Source organism: Mustelus asterias, chromosome 4, assembly GCF_964213995.1.
Source record: "Mustelus asterias chromosome 4, sMusAst1.hap1.1, whole genome shotgun sequence".
Taxonomy (NCBI): domain Eukaryota; kingdom Metazoa; phylum Chordata; class Chondrichthyes; order Carcharhiniformes; family Triakidae; genus Mustelus; species Mustelus asterias.
In genome coordinates, this window is record NC_135804.1 from 33,194,569 (window position 1) to 33,217,453 (window position 22,885).

The following is a 22,885-nucleotide window of genomic DNA, read 5'->3' on the forward strand; positions in this document are numbered from 1 at the left end:
ATCTGAGCTTATTGAAGATGAAAATGCCAGTGAGAAGCTATGTTTGGTGGCCTGGCATTGATACTGATATAGAAACATCATGATCAGTGCCAGTTCCAGCAGAATTTACCTGCTACTGCCTCCTTGCAGCCTTGTGAATTACCAGGTCGGCCATGGATGAGAGTTCAGGTAGATTATGTTGGCGCAATGTTTCTTTTGCTAGCAGACGCCCATTTGAAATGGATGGAGGTATTCAAAATGTAGTCCACAACTTCATATGCCACAGTTGAAAAACTGCGCCAATATTTCGCCACCCACGGCATACCAGAAGTACTTGTCTCGGACAATGGAACGATGTTCACAATTGCCGAATTCCAGAAGCTCGTGACATTTAATGGAAAAAGCATATCCAATCTTTACCATATCACCCCTCATTCAATGGACTAGCTGAGCGCACAGTTCAGACTTTCAAGGCTGGTATGACAAAACAATCACCCAAGTCACTTGAAATCAAGGTAGCATTGTTCCTGTTAGCCTATAGAACCATTCCACATACCACGACTGGAATAGCTCCAGCTGAGCTGCTGATGGGTTGGCGCTTGAGAACCATGTTGCACCTGGTAGTTCTAAATTTGGTGGGGAAGGTGGAGATAGGGCAGAGTTGTCAGAAAAGGAAACATGATTCGTCAGAAGTGGAAAGAACATTTGCGATAGATGGTCCAATTTTTACAAAGAGTTTTGGAAACAGACCAAGTTGGGTCCCAGGCGTTGTTGTGGCCAGGATGGGGCCACTGTGAAGTGAAAGTGCGGGACAAGTTTTTGAAGAAACATATAGATTATTTGCGGAGACGGGCGCCATCCCAAGAGCCAGTATTTCTGCCTGATTCAATTGTGCCACCACTTAGTGTTGTTTGTCCAAGGAGTGAAGTGGCTGACCAGCCAGCAGCAGGCCAAAGTGCTGCTCCCAATGAAACTGAGGGGATAGTGGGAAGTGGTATGCTGGTACCAGGAGAGAGTCCTAGTGAAGTCAGCCTAACCAAAACTACCTCTACAGTTAAACCTCAACCGGTTGGAGCTATGTCACTTCCAAAGAAAGAGAAAGTCCTCTAATGGACTGAGTTTCTGATAAACTATGTTACAAATGTCCATTATTGCTATTGTTTCGGAAACTGTATAATTTATCAAATTGTAATAAGGGACTTAAAAGGGGAGGGATGTGGCACCCAGCCTCTTTAAGGGGCGTGTATGGGAAGGGTTATATGACCCAATCACCCAATGGGGAACAAGTACGGGGATCTCGGGGAACAGTGCGGACTTTTGCAGCCAGATTGATCCTAAAGCTGGGAATGGACACATTGATTATAGCAATCTGTACATCATTGTGAATAGTAATAACCCGTTATTGTTTGTTAGCTAACTGGTGGTCAGCAATTATTGCATTTACTATAAGTTCTGTTCTACCAAATGACTAAATGCCTTATTTTTCCATTTCTCATAGGTCATTCTACTGAAAAGCTGCAGCACAATTTTTCTCTTCTTCAGAGGTGACCTTTCACATGCTCACTGACCCATACATCTTTTCCACCTACATTACAAATGGTTGGCTCCTGCATTGTTCCTCTATGTCGCATTCACAAATTTTAGTCATGACTATTTTATGGCAACACTTACCCTATTTCTGTTCAATCAAGGTCATGTATTTAACAGGTACTTGCCACCATATTAGGTAAAAATTGCTTTTCTTGCATTGTTTGTATTCTTTCATCTTATTAGACCTGATCCTTAATATCAATGTCATTAAAATATTGTAAAGTTACTTCAATTTTGCAAGTTTAGCAACTTAAACTAGCAAAAAGCTAGGCAGCAGAACACACCAGAGGTATCAAACACATAAGGGCACCATCCAAGTTGAAAGGTAAACATGCTAGCAGAGTTAAAGAACTGGTGTATTTACTTGGTGCATTCATTGGAAAGTTCACTTCATAACAACAAAAACTGTTGGCTGTAAATTCGGTAATGGACCTAACATTTCTGAGGTGTGCACACAATGTAGATGAAGGCATCTGTTGTGGCTTCTGAGCTTAGAGTGAGCACTCCCTCTGCAGTTCTCTGAGGTACAGACGACCCTTCGGATTTAACCGATTTACTACATCTACTCTCATCACATTTTGCTAATAGTGCTTTGAAAATGTATTCATAAAGCAACTGAATTATTTCTTAACTTAATACACTGCTGAAGTACCACATATGCAGATAGCTGTAACAGTGATCAGTTTTGTTCAGAATGACTCAAGCACATTCATCTCACTACCTTCAATGCTTTGATGCTGTATTGTTGCTCACTGGCCACTTAACATTTTGTTGGAAGAGTCTACAAGGAAGTCAGCTTTCCATAACAATGGAACCCTTTTTGATTTCTCTCGTACGGCCTTGCAAGGGAATGCAATGACATCAATGCTTTATGCTGATCTCATGATCTCAGCTCATCACATCACGTTAAAATTGTTTATGAGTGCTTTTTTTTTAAGTGACAACAAGGTCATAGAAAACCCAGACTTTCTTTGTTAATTCTAAGTGTTTTGTTAAATGTGTAACCTGCAGGAAACCCAACTCAAAACGCCTTACTTTCATTGGAAGCTACAGCACAAATGAATGACTATTTGGAACAAATGTGAAATTAGGTAAATGCTTTAACAGACAGCACTTTGATCAGGGGTACTTTACACTATGATCATTATGTTAATGGACACTCAGAAAGGCACCAATTGACATGAAAGATTTTCATTCTGAACCACAAAACAACAGCAATCCTACCATCTATGTCTGACAGAAGATACTCGGTGTTATCTTGTATTGTGAATTCATTTGCTGCGCTACACTTTTCTTTTAGTTAGCACTTTAAAACTGACTCGCAAGTAATAAGTTGCAAATTGGACCACTACCCAGGAACTAGCCAACATTCTTCATGGGTATTTAAACAACAGCATTAAGTACTGTCGGCATCTCTGGAATGTGCAGTCTGGATTTTACCATTCTAACAATTTCTTTGTCGAGATTTTTCTTTAAAGTGGTAATATATTAATCCAACTAGGAAAACATTGTAGAGGGACTGTGCACCAGTTCAACGCAGAACTGAACAAAAGTGATGAATTAATGCATTCTGTTACCCTACCATTACCTCCTCTTTGTTCAGGCAATGTTTTCTTTATTTTGTGATCAGAGCAATCTGTAAGTCCTAATTAGGTCTCCTGGGTTGGAATGACATTTTTTTTTCTGGCTAAAAATTCCCAGCAAAGTACTCTCAATGAGAGCGGCTGCTTCCGTGTACTTCCACCAGTGCTGCCATTAATGGAATTCTTATCAATGACACGATAGTTATCACTTGGAATAGGATGCTGACACGGTGAAGGAAACTCATATTTTACACCAAAATCCAAACAGGCAAAGTGATTTGTGTCACTATTCGGGAGACGTAAACAGAAGAGCAAAGACAGGATTACCATAAGAGGGAGCAAGCAGGGGGAATTGGCAGGACTTGTCACACCACAGGGAGCAACACCTGCTGCTGGCCTATTATAGATTGACATGGATGGTGAATGGAGAGAATTCCATAAAACACACCATCCCCTGCACTGTGCCGCCCCTCAACAGTGAAAATAGAAGCATGGTTGGAGAATATAGTACTTGGAGAAAATGCGGATAAGCAAATATTAGAATCGGAATACTGTGGGTAAAGCTGTCCCTTGACCAGAGTGCAGAATGAGCAAAAGCAAATCAGCAGCTTGATTTAAATCTTACCTGAATTTTGAGTCCAATAAAGTTAACAAAATGACAATTGTACATGGTGACAGGCAGCTCATTCACTATTACCCCTTTTGCACTTTCACTGAAGACCAATTTTACCTCCAGTACCATTGATTTCATAATGCAAAGGATAGTTTGTCCTAAAGTTCAACTTTGCCAGAACATTATGGTACAAGACATGACAAACATTGAAATGTTTCCGTATCTAATATTCCACTACAATTACAAACCTCTTCATTCATGATTACACATGACTTATTGATAAAGAAAACACAACATAAAATTCACATGCAGCTAACTGAAAAGTTGCAATATATTCACCATGTTCACCCCGATACATCCCTGTCAGTCTCAATGTATTCCTCTGCTCCGAGCAACACATAGTCACATATTTCTGATTTGGTTTAGTCCCTGATTTAAATCATTATTTTGAGTTGAAGAAAATATATCTGTCAATTAAATTGTCATATTTTTGTACTGTAATCTGAATAGATATTGGATTAAAGAGAATATACCTACAATCTATATTATGAATTATAAATGTTGCCTGTTGTAAATATACAAGAATCCAATATCTCTGAAACCAAATAGATTTCAGAACATTTATTGTACTCAAGAGAAACATGTGCACAACTCATAATATTCTTCAAGAAATTCACATCCCAACCTTGAGAGATAATTGGCGATCAGTGCATTTATTTAAATTGCAGGAGAAAGAATTGCATGGACGAAGAAATAAGCGAAATAATCAAAGGAGACAATTCACTTGCACGGTAGACCTCGGCAAGTGAAGAAGCGGTAAAATCAAATTTAAAATGTCTGTGTCCACTGACAGTGTGCCAGCGGTTGACAAATTTGATAATCACAATAACATTGTCAGTAGGGAAATGTTAGGATTTAGACTTTCTGAACAAACTTTTAGTCGCAACTGTCCCAATGATAACTATAGGTAAATGTTTTTCCCCGCTTGATAACTCTGAGGAGTTTAAAATGCAGTATGAAAACTGTAATGGGGAAAATCATACTTATGTTACCTGAAGAAGAAGGAGACGATGGGTTTGGACTATCTTCTTGTGTACTTCCTGTCACGGAGAAGCCGCCTGCAGTTGTGTTATCCTCAGTTATATTGGATGACCCAGGTGTAGTTGACCTGCTAACTGACTGGGAATCTTGGTCACTTCCAGATCCTCGTCGTTCGTCCAGAACGGCCTGGACGCCTTCATCTCCCGGCTTCCTACCCTTCTTATGCACTCTGGAGTGGACGACAACTTGATGATAGGTTCGGAATACTCGGCCGCAGTCTGGGCATTCAGTTGGCTTTTCTTTCATGGTTCCATGATTCTGACCTAATCCGGAAATTTTAAATTCCAGACCTTGACTCATTCCTTGTGCCATGAATTCCCTGCTTCCCATGAGATCATCTTTACCCGAAACGTCGTTCAGGTTACCCCTTTTAGTGCCTTCTGGCTTCTGCTTTGATTTGTCTCCAGCCACTGAAATGAATTCTCCTTTCTTCTTGTCAAAGTTGAGGCCTGCACTGGTCAGGTTTTCTTCCTGGCCATGGTGTTGGTGCTTTTTGGGCAGCACAGCCTGTTCCATTGCCATTCCTCGTGTCACCAGCTGCCAGGCCTGGTAGCTGTTTACTGGGTCAAACTCTGCCACACGGGCTACCGCTTGCAAGCGCTCCATGCAGCTAGCCTTTAATGGAGGCGCCAGGGTCAGACATCCCAGTAAGGAACGTTTTTCCCCTTCTACGACACCACGAGTCGTGCTACTCATGGGCACTAATAGCTTCCCAAGCATTTCCTTCTCTTTCCGCACAATTTCTGCTTTGTTATAATGGAGCTGACTTTGTTCATTTAAGCTCAATTTATCAGGTGATAAAAAGCCACTCTGTAAACAAGATACGTACGCTGAATAAACATTCGAGTGGGAATCTTGCACCATATTATTTAGAGTCACAGGCACCTCTGGGTCACTTTGAGTTGTGTTCTTCACAGCTAATTTGTTAAGATGCACCTTCATGTGGTTCTTGAGAAACCAGGGCTCCTTGAATCGTCGTCCGCAGATTTGACAGCTATGCTCAAAAGAATCCTTGTGCTTTCGCATGTGACCCTTCAGGAACCAGGCCTGGCTGAAGATCTGACCACAGACTTCACAGCGGAACTCATTGGTAGGTTGCTCTCCGTTCCCACTCGACCCTTGACCTGGCACTGACTCGGCAGTTATGTGTGCTTTCTCCACATGACTAATCAGGTCCTCCTCCTGAGAGGCCGCAAATTCACAAAGGGTGCACTTGTAGGGTTTGTGAAGTATTCGAATGTGTCGGTCCAGCTCTTCACGTTTCTTAAACTTCCCCTTGCAAAAGGTGCACCTGAATCCCACAATAGCAGCTGCTGGCTCTTCTGACGCACCTGTAGACTTGGGACTACAGATTGTATTCGAAACATCCGAGCCGCTCTGACTGGCTGGTAAAGGCAAGCTGCTGGAACTAACAACAGCCTGATGCTGTTTCCCATCAGCCCTCGGCTGGCCTAAGCCACTTTTCATCTGTTTATCCCTAAGGATAGCCCGTTCTTCCAGCTCATGTAGGAGCCTATTCTCTTCTCTGACCCTTCCGCGACCTTTCCCAAGATTCCCAAGTTTGTGAGTGCGGAGATGAATCTTCAAGTTGCCTTTCTGAGCTGCCCTGTGATCACAGTAAGGACATTTGAATGGTTTTTCTCCAGTGTGAGTGCGCATATGGAGTGACAAAATGCTGTTAAACCGAAAGCGCTTACCGCAAATGGGGCACGGGTACTTTCTGGATTTTTTTGCGTCATCTTCTGTGCCATTCATCTGTGAAATAATGCCAAGGTTCTGTCCGTTTAAGAAGTGTTGAAGGTCAACTCTCCCGTTCAGACCCAAGTTAGTGTCAATGTCTGTATTTAGCTGATTTGCCAGCATGGTCATTTGGTTGCTGATTGGCTGGTTAGCCACAGTCATGTGATGCTTTTCCTCCAGTGAAATTGCTGCTTTCTCCTCGGGGGTCTGTCTGGTCTGAAGTTCTGGAAAGGCATGCCCCAGTTGTGTTGTCAACTGATGCAGCTTCTGCGTTATTGGATACTGGCCATTGAGAACTGGTTTGTTGAGCTGGACATCAGCTTCAGGCACTGCTGAAGATACACCAAGGCACAAACTTGCTTCCTCCATTCCTAATATCGAAAACAAAAGGTTTCTGTTAAACCATTACAGCAACTTTAACAATAGCATAGAAACAATGTTACTGTACAAAATTGCAATTTTATTTCAATAAAAATACAAATAAAACTTCGATCTAAGATTTTCTTGGCTTTGCAACTCCATTTCTGGATTAGAACAATATAGAACAATGAGCTGCCTTTATACTAATTTCACAAAACACAGATAAAACAGTCAGCCTGGCCTTAATTTCAAACCATCAAACAAAAAATATTCAATTACGCTTCTGTAAATTCGAGTTTAACATTTGATTTCCTCCTTATTATTCTCTTGATTATTAACATTTGCAATTCTGAATAATCGATGAGCCACACTGAATTATTCCCCATGCCTGCATCTACTCAATCCAATTTTATACCTTTGTCATGCTGAGCTAAAGTGGTCTGAGACGTTTACCCTTTAATATGTCTGCGCCTTAGCTTATGTTTTCTTCGGAGACATGCAAAATCATCTTAAACGCATAACATTAGAATGAGAAATGATTGAATTGTCATTCATAACAACTGCACTTCTATCACAAAACTAGGTTTTCCGATTGAAAATTAAAGGTGGTTTTGTTTTTAGGGAACCAGCATCTTTCAAAGCTGATTACCTAGTTGCTTTGTTATTGGCTGCTATAACCTGGGATTAAACTGAAATCATCATCAGTATTGCAACTAAGCTTCAAAAAAATATCTTCAATTAAAGAGGTTGAAATAGCTAAACTAAGATCACAAAAGTTCAATAATGCACAAACATTTTATTTTCTATGTTACACACATCAGATTTCAAGGCATTGGCAAAATCATTTGGAATACCCACCCCTCTTTTTAAACGGAGTGCATCATCATTCAGATCTCAGTTACCAATTACCAATTCGCTGACACACAGATGTTTCAATTTTATTTATTAGTGTCACAAGTAGGCTTACATTAACACTGCAATGAAGTTACTGTGAAAATCCCCTAGTCGCCACACTCCGGTGCCTGTTTGGGTACACTGAGGGAGAATTTAGCATGGCCAATGCACCTATGATGTGGAGATGCCGGCGTTGGACTGGGGTAAACACAGTAAGAAGTCTCATAACACCAGGTTAAAGTCCAACAGATTTATTTGTGCTACCAAATAAACCTGTTGGACTTTAACCTGGCGTTGTGAGACTTCTTACAATGCACCTAACTAGCATGTCTTTCAGACTGTGGGAGGAAACCGGAGCACCCATAGGAAACCCACGCAAACACGGGGAGAACGTGCAAACTCCGCACAAACAGTGGCCCAAGCCGGGAATCGAACCCAGGTCCCTGGCACTGTGAGGCAGCAGTGCTAACCACTGTGCTACCGTGCCACCCCAGTTAAAAGACTGTCGTGCATCTTGCACTTCTTCTGCCATTTTCTGTTGCTTCAATACTGTCAGCCAGACCACTTTTGGCTGAAATATTTGCTCCTGCATTACTTTGGCAGTAATATCAAAATTCCACAGAACTGTTGGGTCTGACCAAGTCCTTACACATCCCTGCTCAGGACAGTTTCGTCCACTTTCAAACAAGACTCAGAACATACTAAAGGCTGCAAACATTTTTATTGCAGCAGACAACCGATATTATGATAAACCTCTGTTCGGGGTCATTAAGCAGCTGAAAACATTTCAGTAAAAATAGGCCAAGGATTTAAGCTTGCATATTAGCCCAGAGGGTTGGGATACTGAACAAGGACATTTTATTTTCTGCCTGCTAAAATCAACATTGTAGATGTTTTGATATTTGAAATAACAGTGAACCACAAATATGCAGCATCTCTGTGAAGTTTATTCTGTTGCACAGTGTATAGCATTGAATAAGGTTCAACGTGTTATGATTTAATTGGTTATACTGAAGCTATACTAGGCAATCCTAGTTCAAAATAATAAAAAAACTGAAAGACTGAAGTGTTAAGTTTAATGCAACTGTGTGTTAATCCAGCTACAGTTCTTGCTTCAGAACAAATCCCACATCGCTAGCATACTATCTAATATTGTTCCAACGGAAAGTGCTGTACCGATTTAATATTAAAAATCTGCTCCCTTCCACACCTCATAGCCCCATTCCTCCATGCAATTGGGGAGATGGACATATGGGCTGCAAACATTAGCACAGCTCTGTCATATTGCCAGCATAATGCAAGGGTACTAAGATGTGATGAACAGTGTCAGTTTTCTCACTTAGTGGCCTGGCTAGGAACTGATAAAACTTACCACATATGCTGGTTACTGGGTTTCAGTGTCAGCAACAATTGGAGCATAAACTTACGAGAACAGCACTTGAGCATCTAGTTTTTTTAAGCTGACCATCCAATATATATTTCCCTAATCACACAGTCAAATTCAGTCGCTTGAAATACATTTCTGAAATGCTATTTTTAATCCTATTATTTGGAATTTTCCAAACCAGAGGGGGAAAAAAATTTAGTAATGTAAATAGATGACTGATGTTCACCATTTCAGATGAATCCTTACCCTGGTTTTAAAAAGCGCTGAATAAAAAGTTCAGAAACGCAAACTTGTATGCACATCTTGATGTTTAAAATAGTGTCATGTTAAAATGAGAAGCATTTTCAGCAAACATTTGCAAGTAGACTCTGAATGACTCACTGCAATTTAAACTGTGCACCATAAAATTTGTACAGACCTTGGCAATAAAGATTGATTATAAAAATTTTTTCATTATAATGTTATCTGTTATGAATTTGTGATTAGAGATTACAGTCATATATTACAGCAAATCATACATGACAGTTAACCCCTTGAGAACGGAAGCACTTTTTAAGTTTCTTTTGTTCTCCTATGGTTTTCTGAAGGTTGCCTTTTTACTATTTTCTTCCAATTTGCCCCATTTTACTGAATGTATCAACTTGCTGCTGTTTCTCTACAGAGGTTGATAATCATCGGTACCTCGTCCTGGTGAGCATCTGTTATTCAACCCTGGCCAAGGGCAAAAGAGAGAGAGAGAGAGAAGGTAGCAGGGACTGGGTGATATCGGACTGGACTCTGGATGTCAAACTTGGCAGAGCTTTATAAATGGTGGATGGGTCTGGGATTTAGAAGCCTAGCCAATGATGCCCACATCCCGTAAAATGAATTTTAAGAAAGTCCCAGCCCCATTTCTGGCACTCTCCATTTTTACCAACAGGGGGAAGGGAGAGGGGTGTGATTTGTATACCGAATCTGGTTGGCCATTTGAAAATAGTGCAGAGTTTATCTGGATCACATTTTCGCTCCTCCAAAAACCTTAAACCTGCAATGTGTAACCCATGTCTTAACGATGGGGGCATAATTGCTTCTGAAGCCTCATTTAAGGTGTGTACATCTTGCATAGAATTACACAAACTAACAATTTAAACACTAAAGCCATACTTCAGAGATTGAGTTGGTGGTTGACCTCAAAGAATAAAGAACAAAGTACAGTACAGCACAGGCACAGGCCATTTGGCCCCCCAAGCCTGCGCCGATCACGTTTACCTATCTAAACCAACTGCTTATATCCCTCTATTCCCAGTTTGTTCATATGCCTATCAAGATGTCTTAAATGTGGCTAACGAAACTGCCTCAACCACCTCACTTGGCAGTGAATCCCAGGCCTCTGTGTAAACAACTTCCCCCACAGTCCAAAGAAGGTGTGAGGGTGGCTGTGAATGAGGAAGGGCAGATCCATGTGGCTCCTCTGGGATATACTTGGCTTTGGGTGGTCAGGTGAGTGACAGTGCAGATGACCTGGCTTCCTGGAAGAAAAGTGTGCAGTTTCGGAAGGAAGCTTAAAGAAATGGTTATAGCACCTTCCCACATAGGGCTACAGAGGCAAGGCAGCAGCAGCAATGTGTGGACAGAGCCAGGGTTCCCAGCATGACGTGACAGAACCACTAGAGAGAGCAGCAAGGGGGGGGGGGAGAGATGTTAATCTTAATAAAGGATGTACTGTAGCTGAATAAATTTCCTCCACATGGCTAAAAGGCAGTCTAAGCAAAGGCTGCGAATGACAGGAGAAATAGTTCAAGAGATCTCTGCCATGTCAAGAAAGACCTCGCCCCTTAATCAAATGGTTCCCATGCCCTGCCTGTTGCAGTCAAGGTCACTCTGGCCTTCAACCCCTACGCAGCCAGCTCCTTCCAAGACTCTGCTCTAGACATCTCTCAATCAGCCACCCAGGAGTGCATCACTTCCATCACCGATACACTCTTTCCTTGGGTGGGGAAACATTAACTTCCCCACAGATTTGTCATTGCAGACACAGAGGGCAAGGGAGTTCTCCTCCATGGTTGGCTGTCCATAAGTTCAAGATGTGATAGATTGTACCCACATCATTATCAGAGCATCATCACAGGAGCTGGAGAGATTCATGAACAGAAAATCATCCCATTCCATCAACATCCTGATTGTCTGCCACTGCACTAGGCCTTCCTGCTCCTATATGCAAGTTATCCCAGCACTTGCCCAACCCTCATTCTGAGGCAGTCACACCTGTCATAACATTTCCAGTCTAGTCCCAGGGCTGTGCTTGTTTTCTGGAGGACAAAGGATAAGCCTTGAGGAGGTGAATGCTTACTCCCTTGCACCGAATGGAGATGGAGCCCCAATATCACTGGAAGCTCAACTATCTGCAGAAGAGGACTTTCATTAAACTAGGCTGATGCAGTTCAGAAGCCTTGGCTGCTCCTCTGAGTTCCAGCACCTTGACTCCAGTACTCACCTACAAGGTGGCAAGGATAGAGGTAGCATGCTGATTGGTATGACACAGCGAAAGGACATTGATATCAAGGGGGCACAGAGCAAGAAAGGAGCCTTCTTGTCAGCTATGGTGGAGGGTAAGGAGGACCCTCTCACCCCAGATAGAGATGCCACCGAACAAAGCATGACAAAGGGAGACATCCTGAGGGGCAGCCCCAGTTACCCATGGCCAGATCCATCGAGGAGGGCATTGCCACAGGGACATCTTAATACAAAGGCGGTTCTCCAAAGGCAGCCTCGAGCACATTCAGCACCATGTGCCCGGCAATCTCTTCCCGATATGTGTCCAACAACATTAGCGCCACACATCTTCCAGGAGATGTCCATCTCCAACAAGCGAAAATGTCAACAACTGCCTTTGAAATTTACTGGCATCACAATGGCTGAATTCTAGACCATCAACACTCTGAGTTAACCAGTGTTCAGGGATTGACATCAGATAGGCTGTGAATGAAGAGCCTGCAAGTGTGTGGTGAGCATCAGTACATGCAGATATGAGTGCTGGGCCAACAGAGTCCAACGCCGGCATCTCCACATCCAACAGGAATGGAGCAGCTCTGCACTGTGCAGGATGAGGCTGCACATGCAATGGCCACACCATTGAGTTCTTCTGACTTCCACTCCCCCCACCACCAACATACTGTGTCGTCAGTGTGTGACCTACACAACATGCAGCGCAGCAACTCACTCAGCTTCCTCATCAGCCCACAGCCTCTTTCAGCAAAAGCCAAAGGCCTCATTCACATGAGAACTTCCACACACACAACCTTCACTCAAAGACATATACAATCCTGACCTGTGACAGAACCACTGTGCGTTCACTGAGGCAGAGTTGAAATCGTATTACTGCCTTTATCACATCACTGTGGGTCGACCTACAGCAGGTAGAGTGCCATTTCTCATGAAATGTGATAAGCAGAACATCCTCTTTCTAGAGTACACACAACCCAAGGCCAGTGCCTCGCTGGGCTTCTATTGCACTACCCTTTCAAACATGCTGGCCCCATGACAATGAAGAAAGGCACACAGATAAGTAAGGTTTCACACTTGGTGAGGTGCTGCACATAATCTGTGTCTGCTCACATGCCGGGCCTTGAATATTGAGTTGGATACAGACTGGTCTTGCTAGGGCTGCATCATGAATGTTGGGTGGGTTCACCTTAGGTGTGAGTGCACCTACAGGGCATCGCGTGTTCCCGAGCAAACAGGCACTAGGCTGGCCTGCTCTCTCTGAGTGACATTTGGTTGTGATAACAATGTGTGGTTGTAAGGGTTACAGGCAGACACACTTGGGTATCCACACCTGGATATTTGAGAGATAAAGAGTTACATGGTAGGGCTAAGGATCCATGTGCAGAGTACACATAACAGCCTCTGAGATATAATACTTATATGATTTACTGCTGAGCGTCATCCCCTGCTGGGACTTCCAAGATGCAAACATCTGCATGACAGGTGTTGTGAGGCTCTTTGAATAGTGAGTGACTGTCGTGTGGTCATTCCATACACAAGTCCAAGAGGCAGCATAAAATCTGTCGATTCCAAAGGAAGGCCTATGATGGACCACCTATTGTAGCATTAATAACCATTTGGTCAATGTTCACAGTTTCTGCTCACATGAATGTTTTCTGAAATCTACTTGATGAACAATGCATCTTCCTCCCACTTGGCAAGGCGACCCGGGCAACCCTTTATATTGGGCCAGAAACAGGAAATGCCCTCCTCCTGATTGGGGCAGATCCCAATCTGCCTCCACCCCTGATCTCCTGCCTAGGTCAATGGGTCTGACTCTATTTTGTCTCCACCTCCCCAATCGAAAATGGAGTGTGGAGAGATGCTTTATACTGAGGCAGGTCTGCCAAGTTGGGAAATTTTAGTCGCAAAAATCTGGTTCAATATAACTAAGCCTGATTCTGCTCTAATCAACAGAGAATCATAGAAAGTTTACAGCAATGAAAGTGGCTGCTTGGCCCACTATGTCTGTGCAGGCTGAAAAATGAGCCACCCAGCCTAAGAATTTCCTCATCTCCCCTCTAGTCTTTCTACCAATCACTCTAAATCAATGCCCCCTCGTCAGTGACATATTCATATCTTCAGTTGGGGGCGGGAGGTGGGGGAGGGTCACTGGATATTTGGCAAGAAAGGAAATTCTAGCATATATTCTCCTCCCTTACCAAGGGTAAGGGCACATGCCAATTTTAGTACTTCTACTGTCCCTTTGCGAGACGAAACTTAGGCCAGGGGCTGAACCTGGGACTTTCATCGTTTGTAAAGCTCAGCTCCTCACTGGGTAAAGGCTCGAACATTTCTGAGAGGACTGTCTTCCATGAAAATGAATGTTTTCAAATAATACTCTTCTGAGTTGTAATAATGAATTTCATAAAACGTAGCAATGGAAAATTCAAAGAAGTTTTGAATATGGAACTTATATTTCCGCACCTTAAGCTGCATTTAGAGAGGAATTACTCACTGATGAAGAACAGCAGATTCCAGTCAGAACACCTGAGTTTGAATCTGAAGTCTGTTTCTCATTCTCACTGAGGTAACCTCTGTCGACTAGTTTTGCAGTTTCTAAGCCACTGCTTGGAATTCCTAGCGATGGCAGAGCATTGCATCTCAGCTGCGGTAATCAAACCTTGCCTTGTAATAAGAGCCTCCTGTTGGTTTTAGACAAAGTTGCATTGTCCGCGGCCACACAGTTCTCCAGACTGCGGGCGCTCTCACCTTCTCGGCTGAAGGAAGACATTGTGGGGATTAGAAAATAATAAGAAAGGCTTGCATTTATATAGCGCTTAAATGACCACCTGATACCTCAAAGGGTGTGACAGCCTCAATGAAGCACTTTTGAAGTATCGCCACTGCTGCGATGTAGGAAACAACTAAAGTGAACAAAGTAATGATACTTTTAGTTTTGTGAGAAGCTGAAACTTCTTGTTCTTCTGTTCCGACAAGTGTAGTTCACTGCTTAAAGGTATCTCGCCTCTATATTTTGCAGCACAAAATCTGTTAACGGGTCATTTTTCAGGGCCTGTACTTTAATTTTAATGACTAATTTTGGTAAAACTTCCAAATTACATGAAAAAACATGTCCATCAAACCTTAATTCTTAACCAATTTTTTCTTTTTTTGCCAAATTTTCTCCCATTCCTCCTCTTCATTTTCTGAAGTTAGTGACATGTTGAGCATGGCAGCTCTCTGGCACCATCCTTTCTAATTCCCATTCATCGTGCCAATGAGTGCAAGGAAGTTATTCACCCCTCACAGCCACAATATGGGCCTGCCCTTTTCCACGCTGGCACAGTGGTTAGCACTACTATCTTACAGCTCCAGGGATCTGGGGTTCGATTCCCAGCTTGGGTCACTGTCTGTGCGGAGTCTGCACTTTCTCCCTGTGTCTGCGTGAGTTTCCTCCGGGTGCTCCGGTTTCCTCCCACAGTCTGAAAAACGTGCTGGTGAGGTGCATTGGCCATGCTAAATTCTCCCTCTGTGTTCCCCAACAGGCGCCAGAGTGTGGCGGTTAGGGGATTTTTTACAGTAACTTCATTGCAGTGTTAATGTAAGCCTACTTGTGACACTAATAAATGAAAAAACTTTGGCATTTTCCAGCTGGTGTTGCTGAGCAGCACCCAGCCAGGAGGAGAATCATGGCTGATTTTCCCTTTTCCATCTCTGAAGATCCTGACTGTTCAGTACTGGTAGATTGAATCTTTTTATTTACACTCTCTGTTTTGCATGTACCATTCCATTAGCCATGGGGAACATTTTAAATTCCATTTTTTTTTAAAAACTTCCGTAAATATTTAAATATTATTCATTAATTATTAGTTAACTAATACCACTAAACACAGCAGGTTATAAATATGTCATAAAATAAAAGCAGCTAATTAGAAAACTCACACTATGATAACTGTTGTGAAATCCATTAACATTCATATTTGAAATGAGATGGCCTATTTAGTCCAATTAAAATAACAAAATTTATTTTTAAAAATTCTATGCAAAACCAATGCAATTTTGACATTAGAGATGCATGTCTAGAAGTGAAAGGACATCTACAAATTTCAAATACCTCCTTGGATATAGGTTTAATTAAACTCCTGTCTCCTTTTTCACTGTCCATAGAAAGTATCGGCTTTCCGACTGATTGGCTAATACTGTCAAATCCACTTATATCCAATTCAGAACTGACCAATAAAGTTTACAGGTCTCGATTTGCTCTTGTTCATTTCAGTTCAAGTTACTTTGATACAAGTCTATGCAAATTATGGGGAAAATAAAATGAATGTATAACCACATTTAAATGCAAGTCAGATAATATCAATGGAATGTAGATGTTCTGGGTTAAGAATGTTACAGCAAAATGCAGCATTCCTGCCTTGACTGAGGATCTTGGATGTGAAAAGTCACCTCTTATTTTACCACAAATCTCTGCTTCTGAGATGATTTTCTGGAACAGGTGCAGACCTCAAACCCAATTGTTTATCCTCACACATCTAAGCGTTCTTCGTGGTGGAACTTTTTTTTCTCACACATTATCATCGCACAGCAACATAAGAAGATGTGTTTTTAAAGAAAAAAGCGTCAATCACTTCATGAAAGTTGATGCATGGGCGACATGCTTGAGGAAGTCATAAAAAAAGACATTGCCCAACCAATCAGGAATTAATTCTAAATGATGAAAGAGTTCATGTGCCCGTGACACCGAGAGCAAAATCTCCAATATTAAAATATACCACAATTAGAACTGAAAAAATAGATTACACGCCAAGCTTTCAAACCAGCATGTCTGGCTGATCTGAAGATACGCAACGTACTATTAAAACAGAAGAATGGGTTTCGGTAGTTCGACAAACGTGAGAAATGGGTCAAATGTTGTTAACATGGAGCGACATAGACACCGCGGCAAATAATAACTACTTCTGAACAGCCACATAATTCAGCTTCTGACATGGAAGTGTACGACTGAAAACAGCAAAGTACTCCACCAGACACCATGCCAGAGTCCTCACAACTATCACAGCACATAACAGACACCCGCGAATCCCCAAACAAAAGATTTAAGTTAGTGACAGATGGCAACGTAGAGGACTTTCATCATGCCAACCAGTGCAAAAATACCCAAAAGGAAACCAAAATTTTTGATCACCTTCATCTGACAATATGGGGAAAAAAACTACCAGTTTATACAGCAGCCCCAGGTGGGCACAATTCTTACATAATGTTTTCCTCTCAGTAAAGTGAGCATAATGTGATAAATCTGAGACCACAACACTACATTCCAAGTTACAAAGCACTGACAGACATCCTTGATCCCACGTTACTAATACACAGTGGGGACAGACCTTCACTTTTCAAAAAAAAATGGTTTCATTGAATCAAAACAAAAGATTAAAACAAGTGGGGAAGGATGGTGGAAACTCTGTTGAAAATGCTGTAGACAGGAGGACAGGCAAACTATGTGAAAGATGAGAGTTCGGACATTATAATTCAAAAATAAGCTTACTAGCACAAATGCCATCTTATACTCTGGTATGTGAAGTGTTAGATCTTTACAGACTCGAGTCGAGATAGGGGACAAAGCTTTAAATAGTAAAGAAAATAAATACAAATTCCTGGTGTATACAAGTAGAATTACGGATCAAAGCATGGAACAGCACAAATCGAAAGGATATCTTTGATGAATTTGCAAGCATTTGCAGCTGAAATTAAACTGGAGTCCCAATAACTGCAGACAGATATTACATGCTTATGGAAACAAAAACATAATAAGTCAATTCCTTCCACTTCTATGAACTCAGAGGCCTAAACCTGGATAACGTTGGTTTTAGCCACAGTCATTGGGCTCCGTAAAATCAGTAGCTTGACAATTATCAATTAGAATGAGCACAACTCTGAAATACAACCCAAGAAAATAGACAGCAAAGAATTCAATTTGCTAGCACTTTATAGAAAAACTAAATGAGACGGAAATCCCTGAGACCGGCAGTACACAGATTACTGGATCTACGTTCCTACAGAACATAAATTCAGTCAACAAATGAAACAATCAACTCATATTGAAATATAAAGGATGGGCTGATAGGAAAAGATCCATTGAGCCTTCTTCAACCAAACCTGCCTGTACTCTTTTGAATAAAGCATCCTTATCTTCTGGATTTTTACACATCAAAACACAGCACACCAGCCAAAAGCAACTATTAAAATTTAACAGCTGCTTTTAAGTATCCAGTGGGAGTTATGTGGGCTGAGGCCGAGGAAGATGCCAACCCCTCACAGCGTGGCATCCAAAAGACGTTAACACCTGGGCCTCACCCACATAGTCACCCGCCAGTCTCCTGCCAGCTGACTGGCAGAAGGGAGCAACAAAAGGCAACTGCCTGGGACCTAAAGGGATGGCCCCTGGCAATCAGCTCAGTGTTTGGGTGATGGTTTTGGGTGGCACTGCAGTCAGGGGAGGGCAGGGAAGGCCAAGATTTCCTTGTGCACTCTGGTTCCGCCTGACACGCAAGGAAAGTGTGTTAAAGGTGATCCTTTCACCTGTTCGAAAGGGCAGTTAAGATTACAAGCTGGGCGATCAGGGTGGGTACACGACACTCGCCATTTTAACTTCATTTTAACTCACTCATCTGCACGACTGGCAGGGTTAAAATTCACCCCTAAACCTTTATACAATATCACAGCAGAACAAAAAAGAATCTATTATTACAAACAGTTCTTATTGCTTCCTCCTGGGACTGAATGTTTCTCAGTGTTCGGAGATGTGTTTCAGTGCATGAATGGCCACACTTATGTCCGGATTTTCGCCATGACATAAAGTCTCGATTGTGGCAGAAATCCTGGACATGGCCAAAATTTACAATCCCGCCCCTGAACCTGGCATTTCCCATCCTTGCAGGAGCGGGACTGGGGTTGGGCTGGGGATTGTGCATGCACAGTTTGCAGAGGCAGCTGGGCATTTAAATTACCAGCTGTCTCCACTGAGGTGGGACTTTGGAAGCAGTAAGTGTGCGAATTTGAAAAGTAAGAGGAGGTCTGAACTTGGTGCATGTTTTTGGATAACTAGGAAGCCCCTTTAGAGAGGAAAGGTATCTCTTTGAATCGGGTCCTGGATTACCTTTGGGAAAGATAAGGCACCCTTTGGATTTGTGTAAAGTAAACATGATTATGCACTTTTTATGTACAAAATCATTGGAACTATCGAGATATCAAAGAGCTGTCCAGCTGTTGAGGAATTGTTCCAGCTGTCAAGGAGTTATTAAAGAGCAGTCCAGTTGTCAAAAAACTGTTAAAGCTCTATCCAGCTGTCAAGGAACTGTTATGGAACTGTCTAACTGTCCAGGAACTGCCCAGCTGTTCAGGAATAGTCCAGCTGTCAAGGAACTATCAATAAACTTTTCAGCTGTTAAGGAACTGTCCAACGTCAAAACTGTCAAAGATGTATAGGAAGTATCAAACCTATCAAAGCTATTCAGGAAATGTCAAAGTTGTGAACAAACTGTGCAAGACTACTAGGTGAGTTGGCATGGAGGGGATAAGAGAAAAGGGTGATGGGTAGGAGCATAGGTTGTTATGAGTTAGCATTACGTTGGCTTTGGGGAATGGGGAAAATGGGTGTGGATAGGGGCAGAGATTGCTTTGGTTGGCATGGATGGGCCATAAGGAGTGTGGGGGTTGAGGTTGGTGAGGGGTGAGAGTGGAAGGAATGCTTTTAAAAAATTTATTTTTTAAATCTGCTTAAACACGGTGCTGATGCACGGGGGCAGGCCTTGCGCCCAGTCCACCTTCGCACCTGGCAGCCTGCACATTCATTCAGGCATCACCTGCACCGAATCCTGTTTCAGCCTACCAGCAATCACAATGCCTACCCACCCCCAGCCCAGCTACACCTACATTCCATTGTCCTCTTAAACCCCCTGTGCTAACCTTTGTCTTACATATTACCATGGCCCTTTATAACCCTAATGCAAGCTTAGTGCCAACTGAAGCCACCCCATGTCCGTTACACACTACTTATCCTCCCTCCATACCAACTCACCTCATATCCATCATGGTAAAACCTCAGGAACCATGCTGATGTGTCTATTGATGATATCACTATTTCAAAAAAACACACTGATAAAAAAAATCAATGCATTAAATTTCCTCCAACTAATCTCTTATGAAGACAAAGATTTCTATTGTATATTCACTTGGAGCTGTCAATCAAACCTAACTTTCCCAAAGATGTCCTGGGACCATATCCAAAGGGGTACCCTACCTCAACACTATATTCTGCACTCTCTCCTTTCCTTCTCCCCTATAATTGATGAACAGTATGCCTTTTCTGTATGTTGCACAAGAAACAGTACATTTCACTGTATCCCAATACATGTGACAATAAAAAATCAATTCAATCACTCCATTGGATTCAATTCCAAAAGGGTATCCTGGTTTTCCAAACAAATTCACAAGGATCAGACCCTTGGCCTGGATTTTCACCATATCAGAAAGGCCGTCATTGCAAAATCCCAGAAATAATTGTAATGTTGAAGTTCCGCCCTGAACATAGCATTTCACACCTCCACAGGGGCAGGATTGGATTCGGGCTGGAGTTCACGCATGTGCAATTTGTGGAGGCAGCTGGCCATTTAAATCACCAGCTGCCTCCACTGAAGTGGCAGAACAGGAGTGTGGGGTCCAGAGTGTGTAGAATAGAACAGGTAAGGGGATATGTTTTGATAGCCAGGGTCCCCCTTTGGAGATGTAAGGCAGCTATTGGGATAGCTAAGATACCATTTGGGAGAGATAAGGCACTGTTCAGGATTCTTAAAAGTTAACATGGTTATACACTTTTCACGTACAAAATCATTGGAACTGTCAAGTTCTCAAAGAGATATCGACAGTCAGGGAACTGTCCAGCTGTCAAGGTACTGTTAAACAACTGTCCAACTGTCAAGGAACTGTCCCGTTGTCAAGGAAATGTTAAACAGCTGTCCACCTGTCAAGGAACTGTCTAGCTGAAAGGAACTGTCCAGCTGTCAAGGGATTGTTATAGAACTATCCACCTATCAAAGAACTGTTATGGAGCTGTCCAGCTATCAAAACTGTCACAGATATCCAAGAAGTGTCAAAGTCATGAAGGAACTATCCAAGGGTACTAGATGATGTGGCATGAGTTGGCATTAAGTTGACACGAGGGTATGGGGGCAATGGGATGAATAGAGGGGCACTAAGTTGACACAGCGGATAAGGATGACCCTGAGGGTTAGGTGTAGGGGCACTACATTGGCACACGGTATGAGGGCCATGGGGGTCAGTGAGGGACATGGATTGCCATAGAGCACGTGGGGTTATGGAGGTGAGTGAAGGCAGGGGTTGGCATAGATGGGGCAGAAGGAACATATGGGGGGGGTTGAGGGATGAGAGCTGGAGGAATTTTTCAAATTTTATTAGTACTTTTCAGTTATTTAAACATAGCATCTCAGCATAGAGGCAGACAGTGGGCCCAATTTTACCATTGCATTGCGCCTGTTTTCAGGCACGAAAGCTTGGTAAAGTTGGGCGTGAGACAATTCGCATGATCCGTGCCCACATCTGCACAGATGCTCACTTTACCAAGGCCCGGAATGGCTGCGATCATGCCTGAAACAGGCGTGACATCAATTTAAATGCATTTGCATACATTTAAATTGACTTAATGAGCCGGACGCCCAATCTTACCGGCATTTCCCCCTTTACCATTGCGTTCGCCGTCCAGATTCGGCATGAAACAGACATGCTCGGCAAAGGTCTATTTCAGGCACTCCAGCTTCTGAAGAGGTAAGTTCAGAGCTTCCAGCGGCTTTCTGACTCAGATCAGTGGTGCGGGGGGAGGGAGGCAGGCCAGATCATTCTCTGGTGGGGGGGGGGGGGGAGGAGGAGGCGGGTCAGATGTATCTCTGGTGGGGGAGGGGGGGAGGAGGAGGGCCAGATGTATTGCTGGTTGTTTGGAGGGGGTGGGGGAGGCCCAATCATTCTCTGGCTGCGGGGTAGGAGGAGGGAGGCCCGATCATTCTCTGGTGGGGGGCGGGGAGGGAGACCAGATGCTTTGCTGGTGGTGGGGGGGGGGGGGAGAGCCAGATTGCTCTTGGGGGCATGGGGGGTAGGCAGAAGGAGGGAGGCCCGAACATTCTCTGGTGGGGGGCGGGGGGGGAGGGAGGACAGATGGCTCGCTGGTGGGGGTTGCGGAGGGTTAAAGGGGGTCCGCTGCCACTCTGCAGGCAATCGGTGGGGGGGAAGTGGGGCAGGGAGTCGCGATCGGTCTGGGTAGCGGGGGGGTGGGTGGATAAGGGGGACAGTTATGTTGTAGGGGTGGGACGATATCTGTGGGGGCCATTGCGTCCGAGCCGCTTTATCCACTTTTTGTGGTCCGGGAGGGATGTGACAGAGGCGCGTTTCTCGATTTTCTTTCACTGCGCATGCGCAGTTCAAAGCTCCGATCGGAGCAGCAGCGTTTCGGGCACGATAAACCCCGCCCATTCAGGCCCGCGATTTTTTTTTCAGGTTAAGTGCATATGGGGCGCCTGAAAGGAGGCTTTCAAGTCGGATCTGGATCACTCCAAGATTCAGCACTTAGAATCAAAATGGTAAAATCGCCCCTGTCCGTTCCTCCTCTGCACCCAGCAGCCTGTATTCTTTCCAGGGTCCACTGCCCTATTCCCTGTTTCACTCTGCTTTCCTTGAATGAAAATCCAACCTGCGGATAGATATTTTTGAAGATTGAGCTCGCCAAACTGAATAATCGACTAACTCATTGAATCCAACCCAGGGATTATAATTTGGGCCTGTTTCTACCTGGTAAAATCTGCACTTTGGGCTTCGGACACCTGCCTCACCAAAATCACACGAGTGGAGGTTGGCTTATATAGGCTGCTGCCTCTGTGAGCCAGGAATGTGCTATTTAGAAGCTGCCCCCTTCCCCTGCACCTTGTGAAAATGGCAGGGTCTGGGATCGGGGTCTGGATTTGTGGATTTGGGCTTTTGTTGGCACTTTCATGCAAACAGTGAGCCTCTCCAGAGGCAGATGTGTGTTTAGCAAATTGGGCTTTCATTTTCACACAAACAGCCTTGGTGAAAATTTAGGCCCTAAGACGCCCGCCTCCACTAATA

At 43.3% G+C, this 22,885-nt stretch overlaps 1 protein-coding gene across 1 annotated transcript in view; it reads right to left on the reverse strand.

The window, feature by feature from the left end:
- znf536 (zinc finger protein 536) overlaps nucleotides 1-22,885 on the reverse strand; it is a 346,188-nt gene that overhangs the window by 276,579 nt on the left and 46,724 nt on the right. Inside the window, exon 2 of the mRNA XM_078210243.1 lies at nucleotides 4,818-6,977. Within this exon, the coding sequence (XP_078066369.1) occupies nucleotides 4,818-6,975 (2,158 nt within the window). The 5' untranslated portion in view covers nucleotides 6,976-6,977. The remainder of the gene's footprint in view (nucleotides 1-4,817; nucleotides 6,978-22,885) is intronic.